The 24,941-nt window shown below is 44.9% G+C and overlaps 1 protein-coding gene across 1 annotated transcript in view; it reads left to right on the top strand.

Annotated features, from left to right (window-relative positions):
* The window catches only part of ABCF3 (ATP binding cassette subfamily F member 3), a 209,653-nt gene that overhangs the window by 82,412 nt on the left and 102,300 nt on the right, over positions 1 to 24,941 (top strand). The window contains exons 7-10 of the mRNA XM_069212945.1: positions 20,825 to 21,091; positions 21,850 to 21,930; positions 22,228 to 22,287; positions 24,593 to 24,649. Of these exons, the coding sequence (XP_069069046.1) occupies positions 20,825 to 21,091; positions 21,850 to 21,930; positions 22,228 to 22,287; positions 24,593 to 24,649 (465 nt within the window). The remainder of the gene's footprint in view (positions 1 to 20,824; positions 21,092 to 21,849; positions 21,931 to 22,227; positions 22,288 to 24,592; positions 24,650 to 24,941) is intronic.

Genomic DNA, 24,941 nt, shown 5'->3' on the forward strand with positions numbered 1-24,941 from the left:
TATGTGTATGTACAACAAATGCTTAACACTACTCCTTGGATAAGCCTACTGCTCGACCACACTACCACAAAATAGAGCATTAGTATTATCTATTTTTACCACTATTTTACCTCTAAGGGGAACCCTTGGACTCTGTGCATGCTATTCCTTACTTTGAAATAGCACATACAGAACCAACTTCCTACAGTATATTTAGGTCTGTGCTGTAGAAATCATTTCAACGTTCCCAAAGGGAACACAGACAGTTCTACAAGTATTATTGAGGGGTAATGCGTTACTGGTTAGCTGGTCAGTAATATCTTCAACAAGCCCGAGACCCAATTTATTTTAAAGAGGATTATTAAAGAGTATCAGACACTCGTGAAGGAGACCACAAACTGATCACCCTATGGTCTTAAGTAGAGGCCAGAGTGGTTAATTGTCAGTGGATGATATTGAGACCAAGGAAGTACCATTGCTTCTCGTACGGGCATTGTTAGTTTCAACAGGCTCCCAGAACGCTAATGTACAAATGTAGAAATTTGTGAAAGTGAATTGGTACATGTTTACTGTGCCAGTTACTGAGCATAGTGATTGAAACCTTAATTTCTCTTCCAGGGGATCCTCATCAATAGTCATAAACATTGAATATTCCCGCCCTTGTGCGGGGACCCCGGAGCATATATAAAATATACACATATTATACATGTGCAACAAACAGTCATGCAGGCTATCATGTTAAAAACAGGCTAAAATGCTTTATTTCTATGAAGTTTTTTTTTATTTTTATTTTTTTATATATTAAAGACTACAATAGAGCATAAATATGTACCCAAGCTCCTAAAACTAGGCTTAGGGAAGTAAGCAGTAGCAAACTCTAGAGGAAAAAAAAGAAAAAACTGCATTGAAAAACAATGAAGCATTCTTGGCCAATAGGCTGCATGCAGGTTAACACAGGAGAACCATAAAAACTTTGGCACCGTGCCTTTAAGACCCTGAGCACCTCCAGTATCCCACCATGCCTCAGGGGTGAAGGAAAGGTGACAGTTGGTTCACAGTTAGGTCAGTTCTTTTTTCCGGCTTCTTCTGAGAGGATCCTGGAGCATTGAGCTCTCAGTTTTTCTGAGTTTTTTCTCAGAAAAATTCTTTAAAAAAGCGTTTTTTCACTTTTCACTCGACAAATAACATCTTTGTCTGAGCTAGGAAGGTTTTTTCTGACAGAAAAATGCCTTCACTTTTTGTCAAATGCCCTGCTTGTGGGAAGAAGAAGGCCCAGTCAGATCTCCACTCTCTGTGCATAGTGTGCCTGCCTCAGAGTCACTGCCCTGACACTTGTAAGTACTGCAAGAACATGTCTAGGAGGACTCTGAAAGACAGAGAGAAGATCCGGCTACATGGGCTTCAGGAGAGGCAAAGAACATCGTCCTCCTCACTTCCCAGACAGCCAGAAGGCCATTCTCAGGAGAGAATGGCCCGGTCGACGTCAGCAGGTAGGAAAGTACCTGTTTGTTCACCGTCGACGTCGTCGCTACCACCGTCTCACCGGCATAGATCGCCGTCGACGGCGACACACCCGACGTCGAAGGGAACGGCACCGAGGGAACATCAGCGCAGGGGCAGGTCTCCGTCGACGGCAGCCCGCCGATCGACGTCGAGCCATCGCCGGCGTGCCCGATCGCCGCCAAAGGCTGTGCGCCCCACGACGTCAGGACACACGACGTCGAAATCACCACGACGGCACGAGAGCCATCCGCCGTCGACCTCCCATCGCTCCACGTCGAGGCACACGACGGGGAGCAGGTCGAGGTCCAAGGATCGCCGTTCGGCGTCAAGGCACTCAACGTCGAGGCAAGAGCAACCGGCTGGGCGCCCTTCGACGTCAAAACAAACATCGACGTCGACTCAGGTTTTACCTGTCCCACAGGGAGCAGAACATCGCCCCACGCCAGACAAGGCGCCATCTCCAGTGGTCTCCATACCTAGCGACTCTTCTCGGTCAAGAGCGGCATCATCTGGGCATGTTTCGCCCATCAATCTATCGCCGAGATGGCTGGAGAGCCTCAACAGACCAGCGGCCTCCCCAGATTCGCAATATTCGCGAATGTATTCACCTACTGCCTCCCTGCCAAGAACGCCATCACCGACAGCCAGGGCAGAACGGGCTCGTTCTGCTCCTCGCCAACCGACCGCGAGGCCTAGACGCTCTGCTACAGCGTCTCGCAGCAGATCTCGCTCCCAACGAAGATCCAGGTCTCGGTCAAGAAGAAGATCACCCTCTTGGTCTTCATCAGGTTCATCTGTCGGACGTTACTCACCCACCCTGACAGATTCACCTCCTGCTAGAGTCTCACCGGTGGATGATATTACCACATTCAACGAGGTGCTGCTAAGAGGAGCGCAAAAACTCAACATAGAGGTTCCAGAACCATCTACCTCCTCATCGGTCATCTTTGAGACTCTACAACAGAGATCAGCGTCAAAAAAGTTGCTGCCTCTAGTGCCTGGTTTGTTGCAGCCAACCATGGACACTTTTCTGGCCCCAGCCTCGCTTAAGTCTGCCCCGGCTAGGATTCTCAAAAAATACAAGGCTCCAGAACAGGACCCTTTGTTCCTCAGGAAGGATCCACCACCGGACTCGGTTATAATAGCTGCCGCCCGAAAGACCCACTCGGTGGCATCTTCATCCACGGTGCCCCCGGATAAAGAGAGCAGGCATCTAGACTCTCTGGGGAGAAAGATATGCGGGACGGCGGCTTCGGCAATGAAGGTCTCCAGTGCGTCTGCGCTCCTGGGCAGTTATGATCGTTCTCTGTGGGACTCCCTCAGTAGATTTACAGAAAAAATGCCCAGAGAGGACAGACAAGATTTCCAGGAGATACTACAAGAAGGATGCCTGGTATCCAACCAGGTTATCAGCGTGGCAGCAGATGGGGCGGATTTGGCTGCTCATGGGTACGCACATGGTATCTGTGCAAGGAGATCTTCCTGGCTGAGGCTCACTGGTTTGAAACAGGAAGCACAACAACGCATCCTGAATCTTCCATTTGCCGGGAACTCTCTATTCGGTGCCCATGCAGACGAAGAGATGGCCCGCATGAAGACCGAGGTGGATACCATGAGGGCGGTGGGCCTCGAAAGAAAGAAAGATTTCAGGCGGAGGTACAGGCCGTATGACAGGCGCCCTTTCCAGCAGAGGGTTCAAACCCCTCATTGGTCGCAAAGGTCACAGCAACGACAGGGACGCCCTCTTTTTCAACGGAGAAACACAAGGGAGCAAGGGTCAAGTAGACCTCAACAGTCCACTCCGAAAGCACCCACCAAGCAATGAAATCTCGCTTCCCTCGACACTGTACACCACTCCGGTGGGGGGAAGTATTACGGCTTATCTTCACGAGTGGCACTCTATCACAAGAGACAAATGGGTGCTCAATATTGTCGAACATGGCTATTCTCTTCTTTTCAAACAGCCTCCACCACGCTTGCCACCAACCAAAAACAATCCATCTCATCTCAGCTTGCTACGCAAGGAGGCTCTCGCCCTCCTAAAAAAGAATGCCATTGAAAAGGTTCCACCTGCACACAGAGGACAGGGAGTCTACTCCCGTTACTTTCTGGTGGCGAAGAAGGGTCGAGAGGGCGTTTTCAGGCCAATTCTGGACCTACAGCTGCTGAACAAATACATAAGGAAGCAGAAGTTCAGAATGCTAGCGCTTTACCAGATTTTCCCCCAACTGCATCAGGGAGACTGGATGTGCTCCATCGACCTGCAGGATGCGTACTTTCACATACCAATAGCTCCCAAACATCGAAAATTCCTGCGCTTCCGAGTAGCGTTACAGCATTACCAGTTCAGAGTTCTACCTTTTTGGCCTGAAATCTGCCCCAAGAGTTTTCTCAAAATGTATGGCAGTGGTGGCGGCGCATCTTCGAAGACAAAGGATATACATATATCCGTACCTAGACGACTGGCTACTGAAGGCTTCTTCTCCGGAGCAGGCGAGAAGCCATCGGGACATTGTACTAGGAGTTTGCGAAGCTCTAGGTCTTCAGGTCAATTACCAGAAGTCAACCTTGATTCCAACACAGAATCTACACTACCTAGTAGCTATCATAAACACAGAACTCCAAAAAGTGTATCCTTCGGAGGAACGACTATCCTCAATAGACAGGAAGTGCCAGGACATGTTGAGAGCCAACGCACCTACGGCACGTCGGGTGACATCGCTGCTGGGCTCTATGGCATCGTGCATCTTTATTGTCCCAAATGCCAGACTCCACATGAGACCCCTCCAAGAGGCATTGGAGACCAACTGGAACCAAAGAACAGGTCGCTGGGAGGACACGGTGCAGCTACCGGCGGTAGCACTTCAGTCATTGAGATGGTGGATGCACAGACCTCACCTGTCAGTGGGTGCTCCGTTTCACCAGGTGCTTCCATCTGACACCCTAGTAACGGATGCGTCTCTTCAGGGTTGGGGGGCTCATCTGGGTCCTTTTCAAGCGCAGGGTCTGTGGTCAGACAAAAAGAAAAGCAGTACCACATCAATCTGCTAGAACTCAGAGCGGTCCATCTGGCTCTCAAGTCTTTCATACCGCTAATTCAGGGGAAAACTCTCTTGATACAGACGGACAATACAACCACGATGTATTATTTGAACAAACAAGGGGGAACGAGGTCCCTACCCCTATCGTGAGAGTCCCAAGCGATATGGCATTGGCTCCTGGCCAGAGGAATGTCAATTACAGCAGTTCATCTGCCAGGTCCGCAAAATGTGGAAGCAGATTTTCTGAGCAGACACCTGGAGGACGTTCACGATTGGGTCCTACACGGCGAAGTCGCAGAATACATCTTCGCGCAATGGGGTTGGCCTCAACTGGATCTCTTCGCAGACGAAGTAAACAAGAAATGCCCAGACTTCGCATCCAGGTTCTACCGTCAGGGATCGCAATGGAATGCCCTGTTGATCGACTGGTCAGGGATATTTCTCTACGCCTTTCCGCCGATTCCCCTCATTCCGGCAGTGATCAGCAAACTTTACAGATCCAGGCCCAGAATGATTCTTATAGCGCCACAATGGCCCCGACAAATCTGGTACACGGATCTCCTCAACCTGTCGGAAAAACCTCGCAGGAGGCTGCCGTGCAGACCGGATCTTCTGACCAGAATAGAGGGCAGGATTCTACATCCCAACCTACCCTCTCTGAGCTTAACAGCATGGCTCCTGAATTCCTGCAGTATGGGCACCTAGGGCTCTCGCAGGAGTGCATGAACATCTTGAAAGAGTCCAAACGGCCTTCCATGCGGCGTTCTTACGCTTTTAAGTGGAAGAGATTCTACATATGGTGCTGTCAGCAAGGCCATAATCCCATACGGGCGCAGGAGGAGGTCATACTGTCCTATTTGCTTCATCTAGCGAAGTCCGGTCTGCAGGTATCATCTATTAAGGTACATTTGTCTGCTATTACGGCCTATCGCAAGTCGCCTTCTCAGGAATCCTTCTTTACAAAACCTGTAGTCAAGGATTTCTTAGAAGGTTTGAAGAAAGTTTTTCCACCAATTCGGAGACCTTCTCCTCCATGGGAACTGAACGTAGTCCTGGCAAAACTTATGGGCCCTCCTTTCGAGCCTATACATAAGGCCTCTTTACAACACCTTACGTGGAAGACGGCTTTTCTAGTGGCCATTACTTCAGCGAGGAGGGTCAGTGAAATCCAGGCCTTGTCTTCAAAAGAACCGTACACGGTTTTTCATGACAATAGAGTGGTTCTACGAACTCGCCCATCTTTCCTTCCGAAGGTGGTGTCAGAATTCCATATCAACCAGACCATATCTTTACCGACGTTCTTTCCCAATCCGGAGACTCCGGCAGAGAAAGCATTGCACTCATTAGACTTGAAAAGAGTGCTGAAATTTTATCTGGACAAGACAAAATCGATTAGACACTCTAACCGCTTGTTTGTAAACTATGGTCATTTAAGAACAGGAGAGGCAGCATCTAAGCGAACAATTTCAAGATGGATAGTTTCTTGTATTGTTAATACTTACCAGCTAGCTAATAAACAATTACTAGCGCGGCCTAGAGCGCATTCCACAAGGGGGAAAGCGGCTACTGCTGCTCTCCTTAACAATGTTCCGATATCTGAGATTTGTAAGGCTGCTACATGGAAGTCTGTCCATACGTTTACAAGACATTACTGCTTAGACTCAGATGCAAGAGCGGATGCCCAAGTGGGGCAGGCCTCTCTAAGACATCTGTTTGCGTAAGACATATCTATTCCTGCACTTCTATCGGACAGTCCGCTGGGTTTAGGGATGGGCTTGCTAATCTATTCAATGTTTATGACTATTGATGAGGATCCCCTGGAAGAGAAGGATAAGTTACTTACCTGTAAATCCTAGTTCTCTTCCAGGGGTATCCTCATCAAAGTCATAAACAACCCACCCTCCTCCCCGGACGCACGTCTCCTAGAAGTGCAGGACAGACTGTGTTTGGAATCCGTTATACAAATTGTCACCGTAAAAAGAACTGACCTAACTGTGAACCAACTGTCACCTTTCCTTCACCCCTGAGGCATGGTGGGATACTGGAGGTGCTCAGGGTCTTAAAGGCACGGTGCCAAAGTTTTTATGGTTCTCCTGTGTTAACCTGCATGCAGCCTATTGGCTAAGAATGCTTCATTGTTTTTCAATGCAGTTTTTTCTGTTTTTTCTCTAGAGTTTGCTACTGCTTACTTCCCTAAGCCTAGTTTTAGGAGCTTGGGTACATATTTATGCTCTATTGTAGTCTTTAATATATAAAAAAAAAAAAAAAAAAAAAAAACTTCATAGAAATAAAGCATTTTAGCCTGTTTTTAACATGATAGCCTGCATGACTGTTTGTTGCACATGTATAATATGTGTATATTTTATATATGCTCCGGGGTCCCCGCACAAGGGCGGGAATATTCAATGTTTATGACTTTGATGAGGATACCCCTGGAAGAGAACTAGGATTTACAGGTAAGTAACTTATCCTTCCCCGTTGGAGGGTGGCATGCTTGTGCAGCAGACCTTTGACAGAAATGTAACCACGGGACAAGCTGTGGTATTAGTCTTTATGAACAACTGAGGGTTGCTTGCAGTAGGCCAGTAGTTAGATCTTTCTGAAGCAGTAATTTTCTTGTCTGAACAGTCTGTCCTCAAATAATGAATGTATGACAGAGTATTGTTGACACAAATATTGTGTTCTAAAGATATTTTTTCAATATACAATATACAGATCACTCTCTATTGGGCCTGAAAGTGGAAGGTTGTTTACTTTTCGCTTCCGCATGACAGTCTAGGAACTCCCACTTAAAAGAAAAGCCAGTTACATTTGTCTATTGATAAAGCTGATTCTTGCTTGATCTACTAGTACAGATCCGTTTGCAGTGTTATTGGTCCCCAGACATTGTGTTGTTACTCTATGCTATGATAAGACCTCCAGGAAGAAACGTTAATAAAGTGAATAGCAGCCAATCCTGCAGAGAAAAAAACCCAGGGGCCTGATGACAAAACCCAGAAGTAATAACTTGTTTTCAAAACGTTTCCTTTCTTTTCAGATGGAGACTTGAGAATAATGTAGCAAATTGTGGGGGCATTTTGAAAGGGCATGGGTGCAGATACAGGCTTGTGCCCAGAAACAACAACTTGTGGATAGTTTTACGTTATGCAATGCAGATGTGCTCAACCATCGTTTTGTCCCAGAAAGTCATCTCTCAAGTCTGCAGGTAGACAGAAAGGAAGGAGAGGTTGTGGAATAGGGTAAAAAAAAATCAATGGCAGCTTAAGGAAAGGGTGACATTGTTAGGGATTAGGAAGACAACATAAAGAGTTAGTGAGATGGGGAGAAAGGAGATTTTAAGATATTCACAAGAGAAAAAAGGGTAATGGAAAAAAAAGGATGAAAAAAGAAAACTTGCAGTAAAGTCACCTCGGCCACCAGGTGGCCGCGCCAGAATTTAACCATCCAAAAACTGATAATATCCCAAGAATGTGAATGATACTTAACAAATCCATATGACCCTTTCTCAGGACAGCAGCCAGAGAACAAGTCCATAGATACCCCAGAGGCTCGTCTACACTGTATGAAGTAAGTTTAAAAGGAAGCAACCATCAGTGACGTCCAGGGTGTAACATGATCGAGGCATGCCCTGACACCATCACATGGGTCACTCCTGCCATCACTGATATGACAGAGGCGACAGCACTTACAGACGTCCCCAGCAGCATTACTTGGGATCTAGAAATGGAAAAGGTGTTACACCATGAGTCAGTGATGTTTTGGTGGTGGTAGGGTGAGTTGCACAGGGAGTTGTTACATAGGGAGAAGTTGATGTATCGGGGTGGGTGGGGTGAATTACAGAGGGAGGCAGTGATGTCTTGAGGGAGGAATTACACAGGGTGGCAGGGATCAGTCTGGGTGGGCAGGGTGAGTTGCAGAGTGAGGCAGGGGTTGCAATGGGAACCCCTAATGGCCTATTCGTTCACAGCTAAAGATGGGATAGGTATTAAAGAAAGAACTACTGATGGCCTTGAGGGAAGGGGATACAACAGAGCGAGGGTTATGTTGATAAAGAAGAGAGATGGTTTGAGGGTAAACTGAAAACGGAGATGAGAAACACGGTGAACTAGGTGAATGGCAGAGGGCAAAAAGAGCAGGGAGGGCAGTCCGGCAAGGTAATGGAGGGGTAGTGTTTTACCCTGGGAGTTTGAGAGCAAAGGAAGGAAAGGGAATAAAAGTTGGCCAGAGAAGGATAAAGATTTATATAAGAAGCAAGAAAAGGGAGGGGACTTTCATGAGGAAAGAGATACAGCATGGGGTTCAGACTGGTTATACGATCGGCAAACCAGACCAATGACAGGAGATTTAGATGGAGCAAGGGAAAGGAGATGAACTGAACAGGAAAATAGAGAAATGACATTGCTGAGACAGTAAATAGTAGAAGGAAAGGGTTGTAAACATAGCTCGAGGTGGTTGGAGGTCTTAAGTAGAAAGTGGGGAGATTCTATAATTGGTAGTTTTGTCATTTATGCTGTAAATCACTCAGCATAAGTACATTTCAATTGCTCCTGCTGCCTTTCCTGAGAGGTTTGCAAAGTTAGCTATTTCTGCTTTAAGCAACTTTAGCGGGACCTTCTCCATGCAGAGTATTCACTTGCTTTGCATGTGATTACTTTCCAGCAGAAAACATCATCTTTCCTGACTGCCTGGGAGGTAAAAGCCTTCGGTCTCTGGTGGCATTTCAAGTTCACCTGATTGCCTGGGGGGTAAAAGAATCAGGATTGTGATGGCGTTTCAATTTCAGCTACATTGCAAGGTGTAGCTGTGAAAGAGAACCCGGGGGGCTGGGGGCAGGTTTCTTTATAAAACGTACCTTACCTTCCCAGTCCTATTCTCTTTCCTTTCTATTCTGCACTACATAAACACCCTGTCCTGTTGTTCATGCTACTTTAACTATGTATCCCTCCTATTACATTTGTACTACATTAATTTCTGCCTTATGTAGGCACACTACACACCAGGCTCTTATGGAAATGTGGCTTAGTTATCAACTGCAAAAAGGGGGCACTGTGCTCTAATTTAATCCCAACCATTTAACAACATTGTGTGACCCTGGGCAAGTCTTTAATTTTCATGGTCCTCTTTTCTTAATCTTCCAAGATTAGTTGTGTTTATATAAATGTAACCCCTTGTATTGAGCACTACCTAAAACTGTATCTTGCTTAACAGCGTAGGAGCAAGGGGTTTGACCAGAACTTTGATTGTGTTTGTGTGATATTGGGATACCTGTGGGCATACCTGTCTTCAGTGAGACTAATGCTTTAGTCCCTGTGAGGGCCTGAGGTTGCCTATCACGTAGCAGATATTGTTAATGGATGCCTTTTGTCCTGCCTATAGAAGAGATCACCCTCAGTCTAGTGCCGCAGTGCATCCCTAAAGCCATACTTAACATACTTACAGCTGCACGGAAACGCATGTAAAGCCCTGCAGTTTTAAGTGCAAGGTTTTGGTAACATCATTTAATTGAAATTAGGGCTCAAGGCATTTTGTCTGAAAATGAATCACTTGGAAACCTGCCTGCAAAGGCAAACTCAGTATTGCTCCTTCAAATTGTCTTCTTTCTGCCTCTCATTCCTGGATGTTGATGAAGGGGCAAGTGGAGAACACATAGTTTTCTAGACAAAATGCACTGGCAAGCTACAAGACCAGATAAGCCACGGGGAGAGAAAAAGAGCATAGTGCAGTGTAAGGAAATGCCTCCTTGGCATGGTTACCCCCCTGACTTTTTGCCTTTGCTGATGCTATGTTTTGAATTGAAAGTGTGCTGAGGCCTGCTAACCAGGCCTTTCCCTAACCTGTACTTTTGTTTTCACAATTGGCACACCATCCAGGTAAGTCCCTTGTAACTGGTACCCCTGGTACCAAGGGCCCTGATGCCAGGGAAGGTCTCTAAGGGCTGCAGCATATCTTATGCCACCCTGGGGACCCCTCACTCAGCACAGACACACTGCTTGCCAGCTTGTGTGTGCTGGTGAGGACAAAACGAGTAAGTCAACATGGCACTCCCCTCAGGGTGCCATGCCAACCTCACACTGCCTATGCAGAATAGGTAAGTCACCCCTCTAGCAGGCCTTACAGCCCTAAGGCAGGGTGCACTATACCATAGGTGAGGGCACCAGTGCATGAGCACTGTGCCCCTACAGTGTCTAAGCCAAACCTTAGACATTGTAAGTGCAGGGTAGCCATAAGAGTATATGGTCTGGGAGTCTGTCAAACACGAACTCCACAGCACCATAACGGCTACACTGAAAACTGGGAAGTTTGGTATCAAACTTCTCAGCACAATAAATGCACACTGATGCCAGTGTACATTTTATTGTAAAATACACCCCAGAGGGCACCTTAGAGGTGCCCCCTGAAACCTTAAACAACTACCTGTGTAGGCTGACTGGTTTTAGCAGCCTGCCACACTCGAGACATGTTGCTGGCCCCATGGGGAAAGTGCCTTTATCACTCTGAGGCCAGTAACAAAGCCTGCACTGGGTGGAGATGCTAACACCTCCCCCAGGCAGGAGCTGTAACACCTGGCGGTGAGCCTCAAAGGCTCACCCCCTTTGTTCCAGCACCGCAGGGCACTCCAGCTAGTGGAGTTGCCCGCCCCCTCCGGCCACGACCCCACTTTTGGCGGCAAGGCCGGGGGAAATAATGAGAACAACAAGGAGGAGTCACTGGCCAGTCAGGACAGCCCCTAAGGTGCCCTGAGCTGAAGTGACTCTAACTTTTACAAATCCTCCATCTTGCAGATGGAGGATTCCCCCAATAGGGATAGGAATGTGACCCCCTCCCCTTGGGAGGAGGCACAAAGAGGGTGTACCAACCCTCAGGGCTAGTAGCCATTGGCTACTAACCCCCCAGACCTAAACACGCCCTTAAATTTAGTATTTAAGGGCTTCCCTGAACCTAGGAATTTAGAATCATGCAACTTACAGAAGAAGAGGACTGCTGAGCTGAAAAACCCCTGCAGAAGAAGAAAGAAGACACCAACTGCTTTGGCCCCAGTCCTACCGGCCTGTCTCCTGCCTTCCAAAGAAACCTGCTCCAGCGACGTTTTCCCCAGGACCAGCGACCTCTGAATCCTCAGAGGACTGCCCTGCTTCCAAGAAACCAAGAAATTCCCGAGAACAGCGGCCCTGTTCAACAAAGACTGCAACTTTGTTTCCAGAGGAGCAGATTTAAAGACCCCTGCAATCCCCGCAAGAAGCGTGAGACTTGCAACACTGCACCCGGCGACCCCGACTCGACTGGTGAAGAAACAACACCTCAGGGAGGACCCTCCGGCGACTCCGAGACTGTGAGTAACCAAAGTTGTCCCCCCTCAGCCCCCACAGCGACGCCTGCAGAGGGAATCCCGAGGCTCCCCCTGACCGCGATTGCCTGACTCTGAAATCCCGACGCCTGGAAAAGACCCTGCTCCCGCAGCCCCCAGGACCTGAAGGATCGGAACTCCAGTGCAGGAGTGACCCCCAGGAGGCCCTCTCCCTTGCTCAGGTGGTGGCTCCCCCCCCCCCCCCCCCCCCCCCCCCCCCTTGCCTGCCTGCACCGCGGAAGAGACCCCTTGGTCTCTCATTGAAAACCATTGGAAACCTGACTCGTGTTTGCACACTGCACCCGGCCGCCCCCGCGCTGCTGAGGGTGTACTTTTTGTGCTGACTTGTGTCCCCCCGTTGCCCTACAAAACCCCCCTGGTCTGCCCTCCGAAGACCCGGGTACTTACCTGCTGGCAGACTGGAACCGGGGCACCCCCTTCTCTCCATTGAAGCCTATGTGTTTTGGGCACCTCTTTGACCTCTGCACCTGACCGGCCCTGAGCTGCTGGTGTGGTGACTTTGGGGTTGCTCTGAACCCCCAACGGTGGGCTACCTTGGACCCCAATCTGAACCCCGTAGGTGGTTTACTCACCTGCAAAAACTAACATTACTTTACCTCCCCCAGGAACTGTGAAAATTGCACTGTGTCCACTTTTAAAACAGCTAAATGTGTTTTATGTAAAAAGTATACATGCTAATGTAATGATTCAAAGTTCCTAGAGTACTTACCTGCAATACCTTTCAAATGAGATATTACATGTAGAATTTGAACCTGTGGTTCTTAAAATAAACTAAGAAAAGATATTGTTCTATACAAAAACCTATTGGTTGGAATTGTCTCTGAGTGTGTGTTCCTCATTTATTGCCTGTGTGTATGTACAACAAATGCTTAACACTACTCCTTTGATAAGGCTACTGCTCGACCACACTACCACAAAATAGAGCATTAGTATTATCTCTTTTTGCCACTATCTTACCTCTAAGGGGAACCCTTGGACTCTGTGCATGTTATTTCTTACTTTGAAATAACACATACAGAGCCAACTTCCTACATGCAGGCACTGGGTGAGACACGTGAGGCTCATTAAATGGGAAGTATGAGTGGGTGAGCCAGGAGTCTGCATGAGAGCCTGCTGGGAAAGTAAGGAGCTATAATATGCACACTGGTTGAGTCATGAGAGGCCCAGGGGTGCGGAGGAGGGGCTGTAGGTGAGTGCAGTGGGGGGCCAGATATTATATTAGTGCAGAGGAAAAGCAATGTGCGAAGGGAGTGGCCTGTGAGTTGCCTCACTGCAGGCCTAAGATGCGAGGGAGAGGTGAGCGACCCAGGGGACTGCATGAGACACCCAGGGGCAGCACTTCAAAAGCATAAACACCATCCCAGGTGAGAGCAGGGTCCAAGGGGCAGAGAAACTAGACTCTCATCCGTCAATATTGTGGGTGTTCTGGGACTGCAGAAGTTCCATCATGTTAGTCTTTTGCTTTAAAGAATGAAAGGGCCAGAAAAGGAGCTTGGAAGGCACATGAAAACTTTGTGGGGAAAGACAAAAACCTCTTAGCTGACGGCGCTGTGGAGTTTCTGTAGGGGACATGTGAGTTTGAGCTTCATCATGCTCATATTCACTGCAGAGGATGTAGAGTAATGGCCAGAGCTGCAGACTTTGGGGCTGAGGTACCAGGTTCGAGGCTGTTTGTCGGTTCAACATCCTATGATTCCTGGCAAGTTATTTAATCTCCATGTGCCTAGAACAAAAACATGGATGTGTCCTTGAGTAATATATCTGGCTCTTGCAAAGCGCTCTGAAACCTCCCGGTGTTTTGTTCATTTGGACAAAACAAACATTAAAACCTCTTGCCCATTCAAGATATCTAGATGTCTCCGCGTTGGGCGATATGTTTTCCCAACCCTGAGTGTATGCTGTTAATGTATACTGTATTATGTTTTACCAGCAACATCATTTTGTCACTTGGTAGCAAGAGGAGTAACTGTGAGAAGATGTGTGTTCAAGAATGTTTTGGCAACTATGTACTGCTGTTATCTTGGAAACAATTTCATGTTTCAATAAAAGTGCCTGCAGCAGTCGTCAGTTAGGCCATGTGCAGCGAGTGGTGGGGAATTGACCTATGTTTTGCATTCCATAACAGCCAAGAAGAGAGAATTTTAGGTTTGGTTTGACAGCACAGCTGTTGCCTGACCACATTTGATAAAGAATACTACTAAGCGTGGGCTTATGCTCCACTCATATGTTGGTTCTCCTGAGTACAAGTTTTGATTGGATCAAAAATGCGTGCTTCCACTGAAAATAGTTGCCTGCATTGCACTTTGTGCCTTGTGCAAAGTTTATAGGCAATGGTAGCGGGCCAACGATTGTAGCTATAGGCCTGGTCTTTTCATTATGAGTTGTTGGTATAAAAGCAGAGGGATTTATATGTTTATTGTGAATTCACTTAAGGGTGGATTGTTCTAAATCTCTATGGAATCCTGCAGCAAATTATTTTGTTTCATGGATTTTCATCACATACTGTAGTAGGCAAGGATTTTGGTGTTGTCACCTTTTCTGACAAACCGTGGGGATAGGAGAGCTGCACGGTAAGAATCCTTCTTAGGCCCTCTTAGATGAGATAGTATGTTGCTTTGCCAACTGAAGATTTGTATATATTTCTAATTTTATGACTGTATGCCTGTTGGTGCCATGTGGGAAAGCTTACAATCAGTACAATAGGCCTTAGTTGGCTATGGTAACAAGCCAACAACAGCTATAGGCCTGATTGGTGAGCTGGGAAAAGTTAAGCCAGATTTCATAGGTGTGTTTAATATGAAAAGGTAGGACAAAATCAGTATGCCTGGCTCATTTACTAGGAAAAGCATTTGTTAAATCTAGTAGGCCTCTATCAATGGATTGTTACCACATAGTTACAGACTGTACGCAGGTGTTTTTTATTTTTCACTTTTACTTGTTTTGCAGTTTACCAAGGGTTTTGCTGTTGGTCATTTTTGTTAGACCCTATTGAGAACCATTGTACATTTTCACCAACTGTAGTTTTGTACATATTTGGGAATTTAAAACTGCATGCAAGATGGTCGAAAAAACATGTGCACTTCAGTTGATCTGTGTTGGATAATTAGTCAAGCCAATGGTAAAAGCCAAGCCTTACCAGGGAAATGTTATTTGCTATTCCTTGGGTGTGAACTGTTTGTAATAAAAATGAATGACAAATCAATTGGGCCTGACCTATGTAGAGAAGCCTGTGTTAAAGACAATAGACCTTTAAGGGTGGATTGTTATTACATGTGCAAAAGCCAGGCAGGCAGGTATTTGTGGCACAAATCTTGCAGCTCACCATTGTTAGTTACCCACTTGAACAAATCATAGAGAGAGAAGAGTTGCACTATGGCAATCCCTTTTTGGCTGCTCAGTTGTTTTGACAACTGTAATTCTGTACATATTTGTAAATGTGTTTGTTGTATGCCTGACTGTTACCCCAGTAGCTCAGCGTTGGTTGTGGGTACAGCACAATGATAATGATCACAGGCCCAATTGCTTATTATGGGAAGTCATGATAAAGGCAGTAGGCAAAAGCGTATGTTAATAGGCATTTATGGATGGATTGTTGATATCTATCTGTTGGCTTTAATACCGAGTAATATGCTACATGGAATCTCACTGATACCATAGTAGATAAGGTCTTTGGAGTTAGTTATGTCCACCCCCCCCCTCAAACAAACCTAGGTATAGAAGATTTGAACAATGGGAATCCTTGTTAGAAGCTCGTAAGAGAGAGAGTATTTTGCTTTATTAACTGTCATTTTGTGTGCTTTTGTACTGTAGGACTGTATGCCCCATGGTTGCCTTGTGAGGAAGCTTAATCTCAGTACAATAAGTTTAAGTTGGTTAGGATGACAAGCCATTGATAAGTTATAGGTCTGATTGGTTCACCGGGAAAAGATATTTCCAATGCTATAGGTCTGATCTGTTTATTATCAAAAGTTACAACAATGGCAGTAGGCCTGATTTACTTCGTATTTAACTCATATGTTAAAGACAATAGGCCTTTAAGGGTGGATTGTTTTTGCACCAAGTTAAAGCCAGGTCTTTTGTTACATGGGACCTGAAAGAAAACCTTTGTATGGAAGAATCTTAGCGCTTGTTACCCCTTTTGATAAACCCTAAGGGTAGAATATGTGCAGTGCAATAATTCTTGCTAGAATCTCTTCAGCAAGTCTGACAAGCTTAGCTGTCTGCCTGGATCTTGTAATAGAAAATTACTAAATAATACTTATATCCCTTTATGTATATAGCTTTCCATATAGATGAATGAAATGGTCTTCGAATCAGCCCTGATCAGCCAGTTGTCCGTCTTAGTGACATTTACTCTCTCCACACTTCCATGATAACAAACTGCGTGGGACAGTGTTTCAGTCCACATCAGTCTGTAGCTGTCTTGCCCTGTGAATGACTGCATTTGCTGATGATATGCACATCCAACTGAAAATGAATGCGTCTCAGTGTTGGGGCTGATTGACCAGCCCTCTAGTTTTCAATTTTCACACGTTATTCTTCCTTTCTTTTTCTGTTTCTCCTCCTTTCTGTGTTAGTTTTTCTAGGAAACTAGAGCTCCCTATGCAGTGCTAACAGGCTGTTTTCTTGCCACACATTTAATCTCAAATGTACTGCATCAGATATGGCGTCTTCTATACCAGGCAGCCATTATGAAATGCTGTTGTCCATAATATATCTTTTTCCAAGATAGCCAACACTTTGCTTCTAAATGTGGCAGCCATTGCCACAGCAAGCTGGAAATCCGTTGCTTTAGTTTCAATATTTAAAGTGTGTGCCTGCCATGTTAAACCACAGCATGTTGTCTCTTATTCTACTTGTGCTCTTTTGCTGTTAAGTTTGTGTGTTTTACTTTGGTTGTAAGTGCAAGAAGGAGTCAGTGGATAGGTTGATGGGTACACAAGTGCAAACATAAGTGATGGGGTGCATGTGTGATGGCATTATTGAGTGCTTAAACTCACCAGTGACACAAAAAGCATTTTTGTTGATAAACCTGACATATTGGCATTATGGGTTTGTTTTCCTTCCTGGTGACGGCAGTGGCCACAGAATGGCCCAACTGAAACGTAATCAATTTTGCTCTGGTGTTTTCACAATATCTCATAATGTGGAAGATCAAAATAATTTCCAGGTTTATAGGCAGGCATGCATCTTATCAAAGGTAGTTTGGTCCGCAGTTGAAGCAGAAAACTTATAAACTAAGGGTTTGTTTACTGGTACTGGGAAAATAGGGAGCCCCCAAGCTATCTTTAAACTCTCCGTTCAAGGTATAAGGTGTCATCCGTATAATTCTTACATCATTGAGTTTTAGCTGTCCTGTATCAGTGGAACCAAATCTTTAAACCCTAATCCTTACACAAGAGCATCTCAGAAGACTGGGAAATTAATCTTAGTAATTTTCCATTAATAGTTTTAATGATTTGCCACCATTCAGAGTATGGATTCAGATCCATGTTTGAACATTTCTTGTCTACATCTTGACAAGTTAATCTGTGTAGGCATCCATGCTTTTTTCAAGGTTGCTTTTGGACTGTATCAGTTTTGTAGGAAAAGTGCCCTTTTTTAACATGGTCACCCCCACTTCTTGTCTGGTATTTGATGCAATCTCGACCGAGTGCACTGGGTTCCTGCTAGCCAGGTCCCCAGTGCCAATGTTCTTTCCCCAAAACTGTACAATTGTTCCCCAGTTGGCAATACCTTTGGCACCCCTGTAAGTACCTGCAAAATGGTACGGCAGGTACCTAAGGCATGGGTACCAAAGACGGTCCCCAAGGGCTGCAGCTTGTATTGTGCCACCCTCAGGGACCCCTCACCTAGCTCATGCAGACTGCCATTGCAGGTCTTGGTGCAGCTAAAGGTTAAAAGATGACATGGCACACAACCTGTGTGCCATGTCCTCGAACATTGTGTGCAGTATATGTAAGTAACCCCTACAGCAGGCCTTACATCCCTAAGGCACGGTGCATTATATTACCTGTGTGAACATATCTGCAAGAGCAGATATGCCCTTGCTGTGTTTTTGTCGATTCTTAGACGTAGTAAGTGATCTGGGTAGCCATTTCAAGTACATGTGCTGGACACTGGTCAATAAGAGTTCCCCCAGTTATTACATGATGGCTTCACAAAAAAATTGGATATTTGGTATCAAACATCTCATATTAATAAACCCACACTGATTCCAGTGATGGATTTATTTATTCATAGACTCAGAGGACACCTTATAGTTGCCCATGAAAAACCTACCAACTACTAGTGTGCTAGCTGACTGGGCTTATCCAGCCTGCCACCAACAGACTAAGTTTCAGACCCCCAAGGGTGAGAGTCTCTGCTCTTGGGTGGCCAGGAACAAAGCCTGCTCTGGCAGAGGTGTTATGCACCCTTCCCAACAGGATGCTCTGTGTATCTGTCATCCAAGGCAGGGGGCTTCAAAGAGCCCCCCGCCTTTGGTATGCAGATCTAGCTTCCATCATAGGTGAGGAGATGCTGAACCCACTGACCTAGGGAGGCGGGGCCCACTCTCAGGCTAGTTCCACCCCTAACGTGGGCTATGTGGTGTGGACCTGAAATTTAGGAATCTGCCACCTTGGTGATGGCAGAATTTGAAATTCTGGTACAGGGTTATGCCCACTACCCACAGGAAGTGGTCGTATAGGGGGCACTGTGACTCCAGGGTTAAGTAGCCCATTGGCTACTACCCTACACTCTCCTGACTCCCCTAAATTCAGTATTTAGGGAGCCCCTGGCACCAGGTAATTGGATCCTGCTGACCTGAAAGGAGGAGGACACTACAGAGATACTAAAGCAAGAACTGAAGACCAGTGACTGATTCAGTGCCATCCCTGCCAGCGGCCTTCGGCAGTTGTGACAGACGCTTCGTCCTGCAGCTGCTTGTCTCCAAACGCCCAGGAGGACTTCACGTAAGAACCAGGAACTCCTGTGGAGTAGCGGAGCTGCTCACCTACATGTTGCAGGCCCCCAAGACGAACTGTGAGGACTCCGGACTGGCAAAATCCAACACCGGAAAGCACCCAGACCCTCCAGATACAAAGTCCAAATTGGGTCTTCCCACTGTCACCTTCATAACGAAGCCTGCAGCCTCTTTGTGCCCTCTTGGTGTGGCCTAGGACCCTGCCTCATACTCACCATAAGTCTGGAAGACTGGTTCTGTAAATCGCTGTTGAGTATCTCTTTGCCGTATGTGTTTTTCCTCCATCGGTTAACATTGCAGCTTCAGAAAATTGCACTAAGTGGTGACTTCTCAACACATAATAATTTCTCTTGCAAAATGTACTTACCTGATCTGGAAAGAAGTGTGTAAGATTTTAACAGACACACTGAAAAGACAACTGAAGGTAGGATTAAGAAAAGCCTGGGTTTGGTTATATTTGGTATTCTAAATCATGAAGCTGCACTGACTGAAGTAGATCAGCACAACACATTTGTAGGCTGGATCATGCAGATGGGTCGCATACACTGATTATGATGTAGGAACGTTTTGTGGCACATATTTTAGGTCCACGGTCCAAGTATTAAAGACCTAATGAACCACAAGAGCAGTACAGAGCTAAGCTTTGGAACCCCCCCCCCCCCCCTCTCAATGTTGAATGAAGCTTTGTTCCAGAGTTGGAGACCCTGTAAAGGGTGGGCCCTGGTGGAATCATAACACAGACTCCACGCATCGTCTCATATGAGGACTTAAACATTTTTTTTTGTTTTAATTAAAAAAAACTTGCTTACCTGATGGTATTGATTTTGGTGCCTTTACATATACAAAGATACTTTTTTTTGTTTTTGTTTTTTGGTAAATTGGTGTGGATCTCATTATCGAGTCATGTGCATCATTTATTGACTGTGTGTCTACTGCAGATGCGCAACACTCCTCTCTGATAAGCCTAAGGTTGCTCGACCACACTACCCCACCAAGAGAGCACCTTGGTATTGCTAGAACAAGCCCCTGTCCACTTACAAGATAATACCTGGACTCTTGCACAGTATACCCCATTTTGGTATACTATATAAAGACCCAGCTTCATACAGTTTTAAAGACATTGACTGGGAAGCCGCACTGATGCACGTGTGGGAGGTTTCTAGTATGTTGTACATTTTAAAATACTTCACAGGGTATACCGCAGCAGATTACACAACATGAGTAGGGTTTCCACACTGACTTGCCTGCTATGTGTTGTAGTAGGGTCTTTGATGCACACTTAATGAGACTGCCATCTAATCAAGTCTATTGAAACGTGTTAGTACAGGAACTTTGACACATACTTGAAGTCCCACTTCCACTTGATCCCAAAAACATCCTTGTGGGAATCTCAAAAGTCATTGATCTTCTCGCTTCAAACTCCTGTTTAGTACATTGGCCTTGGTGGTGGCTAATAGTGATATTGCAAGACATTGGTATACAGTAGAAGTCCCCACCATACATGAATGGAGACGAAGGATGGACATCTATATGGTAGCAGAAAACGTGACCTACCACAATAGAGGCTCTTCCCGTAAATTTCTCAAGATCTGGGGTTGGTGGAGGGCCTACCAGGAGCTGGAATCCACAGAAGGTTATTCTGGCGCGACAATTGGTACAACGGCCAGACAGTTCCTACCTGAATGAGGGGTACACCACTCCCCTATCTAAATGCTGTTCCATGTTCACTTATTCAAGTCTCTGTGACTTGATGACTGTATTGCATATTAAACATATAACACTGTATGTCTGCAACATATATTTGCTGACACGGGCGCCTGTTGCACGCGACTATCTTATTTTTATTGGTGTTCTGCATGTATCAAAAAATAAAAACATATTTCTTTTTTTTTAAAGTTGCTTTTAGAAGTCTTTAACGTTTTGCAATTTTAAGTCAACCATGTTATTTTTAACCCTCCTGTCTTTCAGAGTTCTACTAACTGGTGCAGATATGAACCTTGCTGCTGGCCGCCGGTATGGTCTAGTTGGCAGGAATGGCTTGGGAAAAACCACACTGCTAAAGATGATGGCAAGCCGGAGCTTACGTGTGCCATCCCACATTAGTATCCTGCACGTGGAGCAGGAAGTGGCAGGAGACGATACACCAGCATTGCAGAGCGTGCTGGAGTGTGATACAGTGCGAGAGAACCTGCTGAAGGAGGAGAAGGAGCTAAATGCACGCATCAATGCTGGCAAGTGAGTCGTGTATGGGGGAGCCTTTGAAAAATTTTCTTTAGATAATCGTGTTGCCATTTTGCATATCCAGAAATGGATTTTCAGACTACTTCAAATCGGATAATCACAAGTGCCTGCATTCTTGTAAGTATCTGAGTTTGCGATAAACTATAGAAAACTGTTTGTAATTAAAGGGAAATAGAAGAGTTGCCACCATGGAATCCATCTCTTTTAAAGATTTTTGTTTTACATCATTGGTGCTACTGTGTTTTGCTGTAGGGGGAAGATTCTAATAGTGATGTGTGTTTTTGCATGGTTTGTGGCATTCTGTTATTTTTCAAACCCTTTCACTGTGTACTTTAAAAAATACTTTCTTTTGCAGAATCTCTCCTTGAGCTTCTCTGTGGAATCTCAGTAGATTTTCCAGTTTGTGACTTTTTTATGTGCATTAAAACCTATACAGGGCAGCTTTTCTTATTGATGCTGTTTAAGGGGGCAAATGTGGCTGTTTCTAAGAGGCACTAAAACTGAATTTCTAATAGGAAGTAAAACTGGATATGTTGTTAATAATTTTTCTTTGCATGCTAGCTGAATTTAGCCCCCCCCCTTACTTCCCTCCCCCCAGTGACTAAAACTTTTGCAGTAGGTTCCTCAACACAGATTATCTGCTGAAACCTGTCTTTGCATGTTTTACATATAATGCTTGTGGCAGATTGGAACAGGGCACAGGGTACTTAATGCGCTAATGCCTCACCTGTAATTTTTCTCTCATGCTGCAGAAATCTTGGAAACGAGAGTGTCCGGCTAACTGAAATCTATGCCAAGCTGGAGGAGATTGAGGCAGATAAAGCCCCTGCTAGGTATGCTTGGAATCCTGAAGTTTGTCTTAAGTGTGTGGCTGTACATCCCCAGACAGGTATGCATATGGAGGGACTGATTTTTCGTTCCCCCGTGAAGATTGGTAGGGGAACCTGGTCCAACAAATCTTAGATGCTCCCTTTCCAGCGTGTTCACCACTGGCCAAGATTCGACAACATTTTGCTCCAATATAGTGGCATTTACTGTCTGGGGTGCTTTGATGTGGCATGTTGTTTGTCTGAACTTAAAGCTGGCAGGTGTATTCCTTTGAAGTTTATTCTTAATTCTCTTCTTTGCAGGGCATCAGTGATTCTGGCTGGGTTAGGTTTCAACCCCAAGATGCAAACTCAACAAACCAAGTGAGTCGCCATACCAGTGATCTGAGTCTTTCATTGATTTGCATGTGTATTCTATCCATGAGTACGCTGGCAATTTATGTGAACAGGATAGATTTCCATTAGTTGGACAATACTTGCTTGCATTGCTTTGATAATAATGCCTGAATGTGTTCTGCTAAATACAGGATTTGAGAGTGAAGATAGGCATTAAAATACATTTGAAAATGTAACCTATTTTATCTATTATGCTTTTCGCTCTTTTGCAAGAACATTTGGAGTCCATATGGTTGAAGTTACTTCAATCAGTGAAGCACATGAGGGTTTTTTACAGTCTATGTTGGAGAAAGATTTGCTTCTAGATGTCACTTTGTAGATGTGTTGGGTATTGCTGATACCTTGTTATTGAAAGGTTTTTGTGTGTTTAACATTTGTTTTTCTGCCCACCCCCAACGCAGTGGATTGTACTCTGGGCCCTTCCTTATCTCCTCCGACCAAATATGCTTGGAGGAGAGCTTATCTGTGACACACTGCATTTGTGCGGTTATTTGGAAGCTGAGGAATTGTACTAATAGGTGTCTGATAGCTGTATGCATCTAGTTAATTGCTCTTGTAATAATACTTGGAACCATGAATCACTTGTCATCTTAGTGTGATGCTGTAGAAATATTGCTTTTCTGGGGTATGGAAAGAACCAAAGACCTAGATATTGTGGGTGTTCTTGATTTATTGAATCTTTTAATTCTCTGTTTCTAAACCTTAGTAGTTGTATGGTGTTGTTGTCCATTGCAATCGTCTCTTAGATCACTGCCAACTGAAGTAAAGGATGTTGCCAGGGGTCCACAGTGGTTGTTATTCAGTATGATTTGAAATAATAAACATGATCCTACCCTAGTGGTAAAATTAAGGGAATAGGAGGGAAGCAACCTACAAAGTGCAGTCCAACCTCTAGAAAGTCAAGTTTGTGGTTTATACCAGACACCCTTACATGCCTGAACTGTTCCCACAATACCTCTAAAGTTCATCCTGTAATGATGCTGTCTATAGGTTTCTCTTCCTCTTATTAACCACCCAAGCAGGTAGTTTTTACTGCTTAATGGGGCATGTTCGATCTGTGATTTTGCTATAGCTACAGAGCACAGTCTGCAAATAGTATGACCTTCTAGAGCTGTTGGCATTCTGGGATTGGTAATCTCTACTGCTGTCATCGCACTTGGTTTGACACAGTCACCACAAATTTCTGAAATGTTTATAAGACTTTTCATTGCAGTATTTATTTTTGTACTGTCTTTAAGGTAATTTTCGAGTTCACTTTAGGAACTGACTTTTTTTAAAAAAAATTTGTTGACCAGTTTTGCTGTAAATTTAGGTACACATTACTATTTCTGCATTGAAAGTATTGAGTGTTAGATGGTTTAGCCCTACGCATGTTCTGTGTTGAACGTGAAATTCTTTCAGTCACGTTTATTTTGTATTAGCGAAGCAGAATGTGTTCAGCCCATTCTGGTTGAGGTTTTTATGCTGAACTGAGAAACTGTTTTAGGGCTACAAAGTTGGCATCCAATGAATTTTTAAAAAGCACAGTATTGACTAAGCTATCCCTACAAACCTGACCTTTATGGAACTTCAAGAGCATTTTATAAATAGTTTAACTTTTGTAGTTTGTCAAGCCTTAAATGTCTTGACAGAAGTTGAATGTTCAGGGTTACGAGAGTCAGTGTGGTATTTGATCAACAAAACAAAATGTTCAGGTTGATTGGGATCTATGTGCAAGTAAGCCGCTTAGATGGCCAATCCCTGACTGAGAGATGAAAACATTCTGATCTTGGCAAAATGTGTACATCTTAAAAACTGACCCCAGTCCTCAGAATTCAGGTTCAGTTGTCTCTTTAAAGAAAGCACAAATTACCTCATTGGCTACTTATAGTCGAGCTCCACAATTTTGAATGGTTACAAGTTAAGGACAATTTTTGTATGAAGGTCATAGGAGTTGGCATAGTGAAGCTAAGAGTTGGTGATTCCACCAGAGTGCCATGGTCTTTTTTGGGTATGCATGGGAGAATAGACCTCCCCAGAAATATTTTTTTAAAAAGCAAACACTTGTACTTTAATCACTGTTGTACATCTGTCTGGAATATTATCCTCTTCACTTCTCTCCATATTATCTAGTTGAGTCTTAATACTCTGCCACTCCCATGTTCATTTTCTCTCATGATTCGTACCCCTGCTCATCCCTTTAACTAGGGAAAGTTAAACCATCACACTGTTGGGTCTGTTGAAGAGGGCCTGTTTCATTACGCCTTCACTGATATGTTGTTTCTTTGCACAGAGAGTTCTCCGGAGGCTGGCGGATGAGGCTTGCACTAGCCAGAGCCCTGTTTGCCAAGTATGTATAGCTTGATAATGACAAATATTTGCGTGGCTGATTGGTTTGTGAGATTTACTGTTGATTATGTGTTCAAACACCGTGAATGACTGTGAAGGTTTCATTGCTGGACATTTATTTATAGTGCAAATGTTCCTCATTTTGAGTCTTGGCATTTTAACTTTGCTTTCATTGGGGTACAATCTCTTAGCAGCACCCATTTTAGCTTCTGTTTCGGGCCATTTCTTTTTTGACAGGTTCCTCCCAAATATCCAGTATGGCAAATCTATAAGACATAATTCATAGTCTTGCT

This window comes from Pleurodeles waltl, chromosome 11 (genome assembly GCF_031143425.1).
Source record: "Pleurodeles waltl isolate 20211129_DDA chromosome 11, aPleWal1.hap1.20221129, whole genome shotgun sequence".
Taxonomy (NCBI): domain Eukaryota; kingdom Metazoa; phylum Chordata; class Amphibia; order Caudata; family Salamandridae; genus Pleurodeles; species Pleurodeles waltl.